The 15,091-nt window shown below is 37.2% G+C and overlaps 1 protein-coding gene and 1 pseudogene across 1 annotated transcript; one reads left to right on the plus strand and one right to left on the minus strand.

Moving 5' to 3' along the window:
• Positions 1–8,393: 8,393 nt before the first annotated feature.
• Positions 8,394–9,922, plus strand: LOC114529562. The gene is made up of 4 exons (XM_028551374.1): positions 8,394–8,428; positions 8,884–8,989; positions 9,094–9,252; positions 9,344–9,922. Exons 1-4 carry the CDS (start codon positions 8,394–8,396, stop codon positions 9,920–9,922), a joined length of 879 nt encoding a protein of 292 aa, XP_028407175.1.
• A 686-nt stretch (positions 9,923–10,608) lies between these two features.
• On the minus strand, positions 10,609–12,152 carry LOC114529525 (annotated as a pseudogene).
• Between the last annotated feature and the right edge of the window lie 2,939 nt (positions 12,153–15,091).

Genomic DNA, 15,091 nt, shown 5'->3' on the forward strand with positions numbered 1-15,091 from the left:
TTTAAAATCCAATCAGCTTCCTTCGATAACTTCGTAATAACGCCTCTATTACCGGCTCGAACCGCTTTTATTCTCGCTAATTTCTCGCTATTTTCGGTCATACTTCTCGTTGTAAATCGTGTTTATTGTCGAATTTATCGCTTTAAAATCGAATGTATTGCCTCAATAATCCTTCTGTTGGCCTCACGTTGGGCGCCATATAATAAATCGTATTGTTTTGCAGTAAAATATATAATTTTTCCCTTTATTTAAACAAACTATTTCTTTCTCACATGTTTCGAACCTTACGCACAAAAAAACGTAATATTTTATCCCCACTGACCCTTACTTGTCCCCAAACTAATGTTCCCAGTAAAATGTCTCACGCATTGTTCACGTGGCATAACAAAACCATAATAAGTAAATATAAACTATTCTTAACAGTTAGAATCAATTTTGGTGAAAAACAGAGACATAATCAGAGTTCTCCTTACTGGCTATAGGAAATCAGTCATTTTCCATATTTTTCCATACGTGGCAGACTATCTAAACACAAGCATATATGTAAGGGAAGGAGATGCTACAACGCATGGTAACATTGTTCTGGTAATTACCCCTCTGAATGCTTTAATTGATAACCAGCAAGAGCCATAGCAAAAAGGAAAGTGATGAAGAATGCAATGCTGAGGCCGCTACAACTGAAATTTGTGCAGATAATGTACATGTGGCAGAACTTTCAGTTGACAGTACAACTAAAGAAAACATTAAAGAAGGGATGTTCAAGATTCTATTCACTCATCCTGAAGCATTCATTTCTTGTAAAGAAGGGAGGTGACGCAATTTTCCGTTTCGTAAACCACCAGTGACAATCAGTGTCACCACTATTAGCGTGTGTCACATCTGGTGAGTAACTACGTTAGTGTAATCTGCTATGCTGACAATCTCTGAATGTCTATGTTTTAAAATGGCGGTGGTGAATGATTTTGAAGAACTTTTTAACACGGTTATCAATGATATTGACCATCAAACTTTGTCTAAGTCGCTATCAAAAGATCAGGAAGAAAATCTGAAAGTTAAAGCAATGAAAAGAATGAAAAGGTTACCAGAATGCTGTAAATACTTGGTAGAAAGTTCCCATGCATCTGAAGGTGATAAATTCAAACTATATCCTTCCACTCGGATGTATCAGATAATGATTTTGAAGGATGGATTTCAGAATTTCAGGAAATCAACAGTGTTACTTTAAAAGTTAAAGCTAAAAAGAAACCAAGCAAACAATACAAGTTGCAGAACTGCTATCATTGCCATCACAACATGCAGATTATCAGCCCACAAAAAGTTGCTCTTATGTACAATAAAAGTAACTGCACCATTTCTATGTATTTCGACCAGAATGCAAATAAAGGATTCGTCTCGCTACGTTCTTTCGCAAATCGATCGTACATTTGCTTTACTTCTATGACGTTCACTCCCATGCACTTCTCCAAAAAACCATCCAAAGATGAATCTTCCTTTACAATAACTTCAAGCGAGTAGAGCTTTTCTTTCTCTTCTGTCGTAAGCGACTTCTCAAATACTTCCAAACGCAATCTTTCCATTGCTTCATATAGTATTTTGTGGCATCGGATTGCTCGATTATAATGCTTTCCGGAAAGAACCCCCTTCACTGATCCTTGCGAGATGATTTCTGCTTCATGATATCCTGAGATAAAAACCCAAACTTTAATTAATATGAAAAGTAAACACGTTCTACTCTATATTCTAAAGTGCCTATATGACACGAAAATATCCCTTTACCAGTTCAACTCTCATTTGAAACAAACAAAACTTTATAGAAGGATTAGTAATACTAAATGTTTCCAATGTGAGTTGAATGCTAATTTCATATACTATACTCACTTGTAAACCAGCGTCTTTGAAAATTTTTCCAATACCACTACCGTCACCATGTCTGATTACCAACCGTTTAACGAATTCATCATTGCTGCATCTAATCATTTGAACTTTGGAATATATTGCTTCGTCAAAAACTAGCACAATCTCAGGTATATGAAGGCGGTCGCAAATTGACAAACTGTGTTTGAGAAGAGTGTAAACTGTTAAAATGTTGGTGACCGGTGCATCAATAACTGGCAGATATCCAATGGTAGATGACTTTCTTAACTACAGAAACAATAGAGATTACTAGATGTTTTATATAGTTAACGTAAGCTTTATATGAGCTACATATGTTTTCCTTGTGCTTACCTCTTTGTAGATGTTCGTGTTAAATCCAGTCCAGCCTGGTAAATACTCCCCGCTATCTGCTGTCAATTTTCTGCACAACATATACACGAAATCAGCGTTTCTTCCTAACGTTTGATCATGGTGATGGATGTCCTCCTCAATTGATACCTGGGCGCTCTCACCTTGTAGAGAAAAAGTTCCTTTTTCTTTACTCGTGAATGGCAATATCTTTGTGTCAGGTGCCTTCATGGTGCGTTGCTTCTTACTGACTGGTGCTTTCTCGGATAATTTGGCAAGTTTTGGGTGTCCGCTTTGTATAATGATATCATTTGCGACATGAGTCGTGCCTTTTCCAGAAAGTGTCTCTTCGTTAAAGTCGTTGTTGTCCCAGACAATGGTCGTAAACAAGCCTTGCAAAATATTTCTTGGAATCTTGATCTCATTCTTATTTCCTTCGCTGCTGATAATAGCCAACGCAGTGTCATGTTTTGAAACTGTGTCAGTCGACGCTGTGTGTCCAAGGCCATGAAGAATTTTGAGTAATCTTGTCGATCCTGTGATTTGTCGAACAGCCATTCCAAGCGCCAGTGATTTGTGTGTCTGTTTTCTTCCCTTTGATTCTGCATAAATTAGATCTTGTGCAATCGACCCAACTTTGGCATCTTCTTTGGAACTAAGATCGACCTTTTTGTCAGTAACTGGATCACATGTGAAACCTATATAAGATTACGGGAATAGATTGTTTTGCATGTGCAAATGCTAAGTCGTGGGAATCAGGGGGCCACTCTGCGTTGATGCCTTCACTTTCTCTCAAAAGCTTTCGAATTTCTAGTGCTACAAAATAAATGTCAATAGCTTTGACATCTTTAGTGCTACCAATGTGCTGCTCATAACCATAATCAAATTCTTCATTCTCCAATTCAGATTCTGATTCAAATCCACTTCCCGTGTCTGTAGTGCTATCTGCAATATCACCAACAGTTAAAGTGTCTGAATAGACCAATGTGCCTTTGTTCATGGTCTTTGATGAGTGAAAAATGAGTTGAGGGAAACGATCCTGAATGCGTCTTTTCAGTTTTTCTGCACGGTACGGAATGTCAATATTTTCCAAATTATGCACAAAAGCAATAAACTCTTTCAACAAATTGCTGAGTAGTAAAATCTCACCGTTCTGAATGATTTTTTTCTCAATTACTTCCTGGCAAAACTCATCAAAAGCTCTGTCATACAGTGTTGGTCCGACAACTTTTTTAGTTTTGGAAAGACATTTAGTGTACGCTTGATAACATCGTCTATGATACTTTGCTTCAATTGCAACGCAATCCCGCCTGCCAATATGGAGAAGAATACTTTCATCATTCCGAAGCACTGCTGCTTGTTTCAAAACACCAGCATCGATAGTTTGGGCCACCGACAACTCTTGCTTGACACGCTTTTTGGTCACCTGAAAAAAATTGCTATGATTATGGCAATAGAATAAACGAAATAACTTTAGGTGACAGAATGTAAGTGATAGAAATTAATTAAAATCTGCGGCTTACCGTATCAGTGATATATAAGGGTCCCGAACGCTTACAGTTAAGCAAATGTCTGGTAATATATTGGATGACACGCTTTTTAGATTAAAGTGGATCGAACTTTCTCGGCCAAGCGAGTGACGTTTCGTACGGGCAACTTTGACTGGCTTTTTTTGACTCACTTTATCTGTTTCGTGTTCGACTTCTACTGGGCGCTTTATGCTGGAATTAGCTATAGTTGTTTTCGCTCTTTTAAGTTTACTTATGTCAGTAAAATTCCGATAGCACTGGATGTGGTAGCCGCAAACTTCGCCTAAGGTCTCTTCGTCTGAGTTGTCATCAATTAGATTAAAAGACTCTTTTGCAGCTACTGTAAAATCTTTATATGGCTGAGGAAGGCGTAGCCACTGTGTTCGTAGATCCTTTACTTTGGCTAAAGTCCCTGCCGTAAATCTTTTCAAATCTCCCTTTTTGCCATCAAAATGAATTGCGCATATGCGATCATTATTAGCTGCCATTTTGTTATGAAAAAAATCTCTTTTGATAAAACGCCCGAGCAAAACACAAAAAATGCGCGAAACTTTGAGAAACTCATTTACATATCTCAAAAGGCAGCGCAAGCTAAAATGAGGAAACTGGGGTAGAGTAAATCAGTATTCTGAGGGATGGAAAATAATTTTAATATGATTTAGATTATTCAAAATGGCGAAAATGTTGACAGAAGAGTTTGAAATGAGAGAATCAGGGAATTGCAGAGCCAATCAGGAGGATCCTGAATAATTGTGGTATAAAAGTTGCCTTAAAACCCTTTCAGACATTGGGACATATTTTCGCGAAACCCAAGGATTGCGTAACGACTAAACAGAAAACTCATGCTGTATACTCTATACCATGTGGTGATTGCGAGAAAGAATATCTAGGTCAAACAAAATGCCAGTTCGGCACACGTTTAAAAGAACATCAAAAGGCCGTATCGAACTTAGACAGTTCAAAATCAGCCTTGGCGGAACACGTGTGTCAAACTAACCATAACATTGGGTGGAACGATTCAAAAGTCATTACCACTAATGATCGTTATGGACAAAGGCGTTGTTTGGAAGCCTGGCATATTAATGCAAGTCTTTGTGCCCTTAATAGGGATGACGGAAGCTATTTGCCAAAAGAATATTTACATCTGATTATTAATCAACGTCATTTTGAGAGTATATAAGGAACCGAGTTTCAACATCAGATCACCCCTGATGAAAACACTAGACCGGAGTGTCGAAACGTTGGGTCGTGAAAGTTAATCTTTGTGTGGTGATTACTTTCATTTACTAAAACCAGAGTAGCGATAATTACGATGGATCTTCAAACACATTTTTTAAAAAAACTGCAGGCGGTAGGTGTGGGACTCATGGACTCAGCACATAAAGAAATGGTAATTTGTCATAGTTTTTTTCAGTTCCCAGCGGGGTGAAATGAAATTTAACAATTTTCAGGCCCAACATAAGGTCTAGTAGATTCAGTTCTCATTTTGACGACGAGGTAACAGAATTATCCATATAACTCGACAACTGAAAGCTATTCGACATACTCGCTATTTGTAGTGTGAACTTCCTAATAAAGATCTGTATTGGACCTTGCAGGAACCTCAAATCTTTACAATGAAATGCCATTTTGTAAAATAAAAATACGAATTCGTATAAATGGCGAGATCGAGCAGTAGAATCCAACAGATTTTTAAAAACATCCACTGTCAAATATCCAGAAATTTTTCAATATTCCTTATTTACTTGAAAAGGATATATTTTTTCCTTTAAGTCAAATAAAGCAAACCAATAAGAAATCAATATTTTTCTTTCACCAGCCAATCGGAAAGCTTAAATTTTGGCGAATGAGTCAGACCCCGCAAAGATAAGGAAAGCCAATGAGGAACCAGTATTAGCCCTTCACCAGCCAATCGGAAACATTTAAATTGCACAGATGAGTCAGACCCCCGCAAAGATGAGTCAAACTCCTAAGCCAATCAAATGCCTAAAATCAGAAGTCGATGAGGCAAAATTCAAGCGGGCATCCGCTATTATGACTCATTTGCCGAGGGCTCAAAAGTCAGTGACCAGCAACTGCATGAAGCTTAATAACTTTTAACTGGACTGTTAATTTATCGCATGACTATTTTCTCTGACTGAAGTTTAAATATTTCGACCTGGACTTGTGTAATTTTTGACTTAGTCGCATGACTTATCTGACAACCCCTAAATATGCCCCTGCTTTGTCACTAAATTTTTCTTTTCACCTGCCTCTGTGAAAGAAAAACAGTTTTAGGACCACGAAAAAAATTAGGAAAAGTTAAATGTTGCTTTCCACTTGTCAGTGTATAAATTAGCTTATTCTAGTGTGTTTACTCAAATTTTGGTCTAAAATATGTCTGTGGTAAATGAGCATTTGTAGAACTCATTTTGTTGGTCTAACTTATGCTCTTTTGCTTTTTTCAGCTGATGGTATCTGCTCATATGAATGTTGGTATTAAATTCTGCACAAAATTCACCCTTTTTCCTCTGTTCTTTCCAAGTGCTTAAGTTATTGAAATATAAGATTGAGCAGATGTGATAAATCCTGATTTCTTTAGAAAATAATGAATAACAAGATTTAAGTGGTAATTTTAAGCAATAAACCGCTAATAAAACTGAAGAATGTTATTCTTTGTCGTTGACCACTAATATTAAAGGCTTCCATCTCCACGCATTGTGTGAGTGACCGCGTATAGGGGTTGATGACTGGAGACAAAATTGTTTGATTTGACCGTTGAGTCTTGGACTAAAATTTTCAAGTTTCAATCGAAGCATTTCAAAAGCTCTATTTTCTTTGAATTTTTAACGTTTTAATTTGTTGTTTTCACCTTATTTTAAAATGTCCATCAGCAGAATGTGTGGAAGTGCCCCGCAAGTGATTCAAGTCTGTAAAAAAGCAGGTCGGTTGTGTATGATCGCCCACGAGGGATGATTGTCCTATAATATGATCTTTTCAATGCAATCGCCCACAAGGTATCCGATCTGACCGATCACAAACAGGAGAGTTTTATCAGTATAATTTGAATATTTTTGGTGTTAATTTTTGACAGCTTTGAACATTGACTGTTCTGCACAGATGGTGTAACAATTTTTTTGTTTTATTCCTTTTTTATTCTTCATTCAAACATTAATTTTTGTTGAGAAAACACCAAGAATGAAATTATGTACAGTATGTAAAAGCTAGATAGAATTATTATTATATTAACATTGATTTCATTATGAATATTGACAAAACAATTTTTGAAATCCAGATTACTTAAATGGTTCTAACCTTGCACCAGCTAGACCAGCATTCCAGTACTGATGTGCCATTTTAGCCAGATAATGCACAAAATCCTGCACTTAGCCAGGGGAACATGCAATGATCCCTCCATGTCTGCCATGAGCACGACTGTCCATCATCCCAAGCTTTTCATTCTTCATGTAAATTGCAACTGATTTGTCTGGTAGAATTATCAACACTCCAACAACTGTCTTACTTGTTACTTGAAGTGTTTCAAAACATTTCGTTATTTTGTCCTCGGAAAAGGATCCAATGTCTTCTACAACCATTGTTATTCCAGAGATCATCATGACATCTCTCACTTCAAGGTTGGGATATAGTTTCTTGCTGTTGTTGTTCTGCTGTGGCTGTGTGGTTGCTTGGGTTAGTTGGAGCTGTGGGGTTGCTTGGATTTGTTGAGTTACTTGGGGCTGTGGCATTGCTTGGGGTTTTCGGTTTTCTTGGGATTGTCTGGTTGGGGGTTGTCGGTCTCTGGAGGTTGTTGGGTTGCCTGGGGATGTTGGATCACTTGTAACTGTCAGTTCTTTTGGAGCTGTCTGGTTGCCAGGGGTTGTTGGGTTTTATTGGCCCTTGTATCAATTCTTCTTCGTTCGATGAAAGGGATGGAACTTGATTGAACCAATCTTTCTCTTGACTTGTTTTCTCTTGAGATGTCACATCAGTTGGCTGTTCTGGTTGTGTGTAGTGTGATTGCCTCCTGTGCTGTTATTCCAAGTTCATAAAGCTTATCGTTCAATGTCTCTTTGCAATGTGGGCAGTTACTGGTACCTGAAAGACACTTGTTGCACTGCATGATGGTAAATCACATCTATTTTCCACATCTGGCAGCCTATCGCCATGAAAGCCAAGTGGCAAAACACATTCACTCATCAAAACATCTCCAAACAGTTGAGGCATCTTTACAACTGTTTGTTTTTGGATTTGACATCAAGGAATTATCTTAATTTGTCACAATGGCTTGAAATATTTTTGCCAGAATGGTTCCCACCTTTATTTTTAAGAACTTGAGTTGTTTTGTTGAGAATGAGTACATTTTTGGTGGAGTAAAATTGGTTGCGGAAATTATGTTGATCCTGTTTGGATTAAAAAACTGCTTTGACGTCATTTGATAGACTCTCAGCTGTGTCTGTATCTTGTGTTTGTGCTCTGATAATGCTGTGAGTGTTCTCTACTGGGTATTCATCTTACACATTTGCCAATTTTTCATGATGTCATATGCATTGGAAAGTATTTGCCCCGATGATCGATCGTGGATAACCATACAAGAGGTGTTTTGTTGTAGTGTCTTCGCTTTAAACAAGTGAAACATTACCCAAATTCGAATAATTGCACTAAATGTCCTGGAAGTTATTTGCCTTGAATGTCACAGAGTAAATAGTAAGCACCAGTGGCATATAATTGTCCAATAGGTTTATAACCGTTCCATACTGCGGGATACATGCAAGGCTGAAAAAACAGTCATCAAGACTGTCTCACATCATTATTTGCCTCTTCCTTCTCATTTTGAATTGGTTGAGCTTTTTTCACATACAGGAACATATTCTCGTATACTAATTGTCGGCAATAGAATTGAGCAGGCCAGTCTCCAGGCTGAAGAATAACAAACTTCTTTAAAGGAGCTGTGTCACCTGTGCGCATCTTTTCTGCGCATAACAAAAATGATCCGGAAATTGTTGGAAATCATTCGGAACAAATGTCGCCATACGGATGAGTGAAGCAAAACAATATCAGGAGAATCAATATGGTAAGTCAAATTTCCATATATTTGCATATAAGAAAGCAAGTTTTTTAATTTTGAATGTGTTATTATAACTTTACGGTATAGGCAAGCCGTTGTGATTGCAAAAGCTCGTGTAGCACCAAGAGAAAGGGAAATAGAGGATGTCCATGCAAAGGGAATAACTCATTGTGTTCGAGCGAGTGTAAATGCGGTACCCGTGCAAAACCTTGCAAGAATAGGGTAAGTCCCAAGAAAATATTCTTCTTTTGACTAGAAAGCCTTTCAAACTGACAATATTTATTTTTTTTGTTTTAGGAAATAGCAGAAAATCCCGACAGAGAGCGAGACGACAGAAGCAGACCAGCAGCACGAACACGTGCAAAATCAAGCGGCGGAGCGCAAGGTTTTCGTTTGAGCCACAATCCCATGGAATCCGAGGAAAGTCAGAGAGAAAAAGAGCACAAGGATGTTAAGGTAGAATTTATATAGCCACATAGCAGTGGCAATTTATCATCCTTTAACATTTTACCCTTTGTGAATTTTATATTTTGTCATTTTGATGCAGGACTTCATTGATACATTGGACGAGAGTTTAGTAAGAAAGCTTGCAATTCGAGGCTTGCGCAGGGGAATTGGTAGCATGGACTACATACACTCCTTGTTACTAATGGAGGATGACCTGGATGAGGCTGGTGATGAGAGTGAGTTTTGGGAGGGAACCTCCACACAAGATCCAGAGGCACAGGATCAACCAAATGAGCCACCCACCCAAGATCCAGAGCATTTTGGAACAAATAAGCCTGACTGGTGTAATTGTGGAAGATGTCAACCCATGCCACAGGAGGTTGAGAACAAATGCTGTAAATTAAAAAAATGCATTACACTTTCTTCCCGCTTCACAAAATTATGCCTCGACCCTGATGTGCTGGAGCTGTGTATAAGAAATACGGGAGATATACGTAATGACAGGGAAGATAACAGCACAAGAGCATTTCGAAAGGCGGCATATAGACAATTTATTTTGGCACGCCATGGTCACCTGGGCAGGGGTAACAGACGAGTATGCCCCTCATGTGTTGTATTAAAAATTAGAGAACGTTTTCCATCAATCACAGGAATTTACATGGGATTTAGGGAACACTAAGTCAGATAATTTTAAATGGGGACAATGAAGTTTGAAATATAAAGGGTTTCTCAATAAAAATGGGGAACTCAAAAGTATTTTTTTGAAACTGAATATTTCTAGCACACCAGGGGCTGGTTGTACAAAGGCTAGATAGTGCTATCCACCAGATAGTGTTTTTTTAATTGCCCTAAAATTGCCATTTGCTGAGTTGCTATAACCTTAATATTCTTACATGGATATTATTTTCATAACTGATAAAAAAACACTATCTGGTGAATAGCACTATCTAACCTCCATACAACTGCTCCTTGGTACGTAATTTATTGTTATTTTAAGTATATATATATATATATATATATATATATATAATATAATATAATATAAATAATAATATATATATATATTTATAATATATATATATAGATATATAATATATATATATATATATCAAAATGGTCATATCATAAATTTATGTACAGTCAATACATTTAGTTGCGAGTTCAGGCTGTTCACTTGTTTGCACACATGTCTATGTAAATCTGCTCCTTCGTTCAACAATTTCTTTAGTAGGAGGAGGTGGGACATGAGCAATTGTTGGAGCTATTAAAGCTGGATCACTTGTATTCAGGGCAACAAGTTGTGTCACGCCACCACTATCACCAATTCTCCTTCTAAATATTTTCGAAATGAGCACTGGCACATATTCATAGCTCTTTGTCACTTTCACAACTTTGTTATCCCACTGCCTTGTCCTTGGGTTATATTTCCTAGTAACCACATTTTCACCAGCTTTTGTTGTTGCTTGTGCAAGATTTATATGGAAATTCCAGTCAATTGCAGTGAGCTGCCTTCTTGCCTTGTATGCTCTATAGCTAAATCAAATAGCAATGTGTAATAATCTTTGAATTATTTGTACCCACACAAGAAGAGTTCAAGGCTATCGTGTAACTAGTTAACAAACAACTTTGCATTTCAAGATAAGTATTAAAGTGTATACCATCCTGTTTACAAAAGGCTTACCTGAAGGGCGTTCGTTTTGGGGTGTAGACTAAACCAAGGCTATTAGCACACTCAATACCACCAGTATGCCTATTAGATGAAATAAAAAATAAATGAAAATAACCACAAACTAGATTGCTTATTTCAACCAGTTTTTCTTCCTTACCTGAATCGGGTATAATACTTGAAAGAAGCAAGTAATTCTGGGTTCAAAATTACTTTTTGCAGTTCAGCAAAATCTTTGTCTCGTCGATCAAACCAAGGGAGAGTTTCATCATGCTGACCCTCCTCATGGTCACATTGGCCACCTAGCCATTGATGATCATTGCAGATGTGATGCAACAATCCGATCCATTTGTCCTAAAGATAGTATTTGGGATATGTTAGAATATTCTGTTGAGCTGTATCAATGTGCAAAAAATCCTACACAGCATTAAAATAAAAATACCTTCATAACTTTTAAAGCCTCTTCGTCAGTGGTTGCTTCATCCTCCCTACATCTACTTGAACAGTGCCAAAAATGTCTGATTACGTGGGGTGACCAGTCTTTAATTTTGGCCATTGCTTTTGAATTTCCTAACTGAGATACAAATTGAAAGTAGTTTTGCTAATTATAATAGCACAGTTACATTTGTGTCAGTCTAACAGCAAGCTAAGTGTGCACATCAAAAGTGATATACAAACCTTGGCAAGGCATTTTTTAATGCTTTTGGACTTGTACCACACATCCAAGCTATGTATCATATCCTGATATTCAGCTTCTGTGAAAGATAAAACATAAATCGATTTTTATTTAACTATTATAGCACTTTGTGACTTTCTTTTACCTAAAGGTTTTAAAACCTGGAGAAGAGCTAATAGCTTTCTTCTAAAAATGCTTGTTGTGATAACTTATGTTAAGACAAAAGATTACTATTTAATGAAGTTGCAAATCATCATCATTATGCATCTTTCAGCCATTAAAAAAATGAAAAGGAAATATTTTAACATACCAAGTAATGCTTTAACAGATGTGGAAGCATCTGTCACCAGTTCGACGATTTTCAATTCATCCCTTAGACGATCAAGGCTTCTCTTGACTGCCATTTTTTCCATGTTGGTGGATTTTAAGCCAACATTCTCTTATCCAAGACTTCAACATCAAGAATATAATTTGACTCTACTTCCATCATGAAATAGCACATATTCTTGGCATTGAAGCCTGGTGAGTCACATTGCCCGTCACCGCCAACAACTACATCTTTTCCAGAAAACTCGCCTATTATTTCTCCTCTCATCCAAGACCACCATTCATTTATCTCTGGAATCAGATACAATCGTTGGAACCGGTAGCATGTTGAGCTAGAAAGAAACTCCAGATTAAGGAATCTTGCCATCCTTTCAACTTTGGCATAATTACTTCCAGACAACAGGATAGAGGCAGCTGTTTGCAGATTATTAGCAAAAATGTCATTAACCACATGTGATGATGTGAATCTAAATTTATGTCCCAAAGGACACTCTGCATTGACAATCACTGTAACACCAACAAAGTGATACTTGATGTGCGGTTGAGCAATGCACCCAGGTATCTGGCATCTGGATTCAAACACTGACAGAAGCAGATCCAGGGAGCAGACAATTTTTTTTCCATTACCATGTGGTACTCTTCAGGCATTGCATACAACTCCTCCCTCCTACTCAGTTTTCGATGGGGCCCATAGCCAATAGTTGAGGGTTTTATCTCTTGTGGCAGGTGAGATATTTCTGGCAAGACTTTTTCTTCAGACTCATCATCATCTTCCAACTCAGGGTCTAAATTGATGAAATCATTGTCATCAAAATCAGACATGTTGTCTTCACTGATAAAGAAGGGACAATAAAAGCATAAGAAACATGATATAAAAAATGACTAAACAAACTAACTGAACAACATTATATTTCTTACTCTGAATCACTTTCTTTCTCTATAGTTCTTTCATCATTCATGTCTTCAATGGCCAGCTGTGTAATTTCATGTGATCTGTACAAGAAAAATCAAAAATGTTTTATGAAATCGTAGACTTTTTACATAAAAATTGTTGGGAAGAATTTACCAGAAGACCATACCTAATATCCTCCAAACTGCTATCATCAGAAAACTCTTCTTCATCATCAGTAAACATAGATGTATTCCCCTTATCCTCATCTCTTGGTGTGACATTATGACTAATGTATAAATAATATTTTCTTCTTAATAATCTTATCAGCTTGTTACATGAAAGGTAATATTCATTGATACTGAGAAGTCAAATTATTAATAGCAGTATACTCAATAGGTTTATACCTTTCAAGTGATATACTTGGTCCACCAAAGCTTGAGTCACTGGCCATTGGTGGTAAAATCGGCGACTCCACAGGGACAACAATGTCTCTCACAGCTTTTAACGGAGTCGATGTTGTCGGACCTCAAAATGCAATTTCAATGTTTTATTTTTGCTCACTGGCCATATCTATGGTTACGCAAAGCATGCACTTTTTTGAAAGGAAATCAATATTCTCCGTAGAGAAAAAAAAGCCTTTTCTTACCTTCGTTAGTGACATATGACATAACCCCAATGTCATCTCCTCGTGCGCCACTGTCACATGGCTGCGTTCTACCTGTCGGTCCTTTCCTTACTGCCAAAACTTGCTGATTTATATTTTCCCTAAAAAATGAAATTGCCTTTCTAATAGCCATGCTTTACTTTTAATCGAATTGTTTCAAATAATCAACTTTACCTTCTGCGAAATTCCAAGGACAGAAGATGAGCAGCAAAGTCGCTATTGCTACATTTTTCGTACCCTGCGTCGCTTTTCGCATCTCTCCATGCTTCAAATATCTTTAATGATAAATATATGCGTTTGTTCGCACTATTCCAGCCTTTTTGTGAACTTATCGCACCACTATATTTTCGTTTCCTTCCTGAATTGTCGCGTTTGCCGCCATGCGCTCCCACACATGGCGCCGCCATCTTGGATATGAAACTTGATATCTACAGGCTGTAGTTTTCAAGTTTCTATATGCGCAGAAAAGATGCGCACGAGGTGACACAGCTCCTTTAAGTATGATTTTAAACTAGTTGATAGTGCTACATCATGGGAGATCCCAAATGGTTATTTCCCTTTTAGCTCAAGTTCAATCTTTAAAGTCAACCAAGTGCACATTATCCATTTTCCTCATTTGCCTAGCTGAGTTACTTTTGCAATATTCATGTATTCTTAATCTTTGCAGATGTAATTCCATGTCGGGGCTCACAAAGTTGTCTGTCATCCAATGTGGCATAATTCATGCATAAGAGTGTGCTAAATTTGACATCTCACAGGGTGAAGTAATCATCTTTGTAATGGCAGGGATATTTATTCCTTTTGGGTTGTGGAGGTTAGTTATGTCTGTTGGTCTTTTAACTGCAGGTAGCTGTTTGAATGCTTTTACAATGATTGTAAACATGATGTTGGCTTGTGAAAATTTAGTTTGAGTTGGTCTTCTCACCGTATGGACAGTTGTGTAGTCATCAATAACTAAAACCAACAACCATTCTTTATAAATAGCCTCTTCAAAAAACCTTTGCGGTTCTGCCCTGTGTGTGTTACTCAATGATGTTTGAATGTTGTTCACTAGTCTTCTACAGCATGTATTTCCAAGCTAGAGTTCAGTCATGAGTGCCTCTTGATTTGCATGACTTGTTCGTAAATAAATTGCTTTCCCAACTTGCATCTTATTGCATTGTTGACTAAGACAATAACACATATTATAAATTAAGCCTACAGTTCTTAATTTATTTGTTTGTATTCTATTTTGTGAATGACGTGGGCTAGTGACTGATGATATAATTGTGTTGAATAGAGAATTGGCTCCAGCAGGCTTGCTGGCAAAAAACCTTGAAATCTTAAGGTTTATAAATTGGTGGCTTCTTTTTGATTATAAACTCCTGGTGCATAAGGTTCTTCACTTTTATTATTTCTTCTTTCAGATTGCAACCTAAATTGTCAAAACAATATGACCATGGTATTATCGAATTATGCTTTGTTAATAACGTTTATATCATTTTTAGATTTTTTAGTCCCATAGCCAAGGGAAGTGGACTCCTAATTTGAGAAAATATATTGAGTATTAACACACGTTTTGATGTTTCAATATTTGCCATCAACTCATCAAAAATGCCTGGAGGCAGCATCACTTCCTCATTT

This window comes from Dendronephthya gigantea, unplaced genomic scaffold (genome assembly GCF_004324835.1).
Source record: "Dendronephthya gigantea isolate DGI-Jeju-01 unplaced genomic scaffold, DenGig_1.0 000057F, whole genome shotgun sequence".
Taxonomy (NCBI): domain Eukaryota; kingdom Metazoa; phylum Cnidaria; class Anthozoa; order Malacalcyonacea; family Nephtheidae; genus Dendronephthya; species Dendronephthya gigantea.

Bases quoted from the DNA above. Each gene is read 5' to 3' on its own strand.
- LOC114529562 (XM_028551374.1), top strand. From the start codon at position 8,394: ATGTCCTGGAAGTTATTTGCCTTGAATGTCACAGA. The intron at 8,990-9,093 runs GTACCCGTGCAA...TTTTTGTTTTAG, and splicing joins TTCGAGCGAGTGTAAATGCG to GAAATAGCAGAAAATCCCGA. The intron at 9,253-9,343 runs GTAGAATTTATA...ATTTTGATGCAG, and splicing joins AAGAGCACAAGGATGTTAAG to GACTTCATTGATACATTGGA.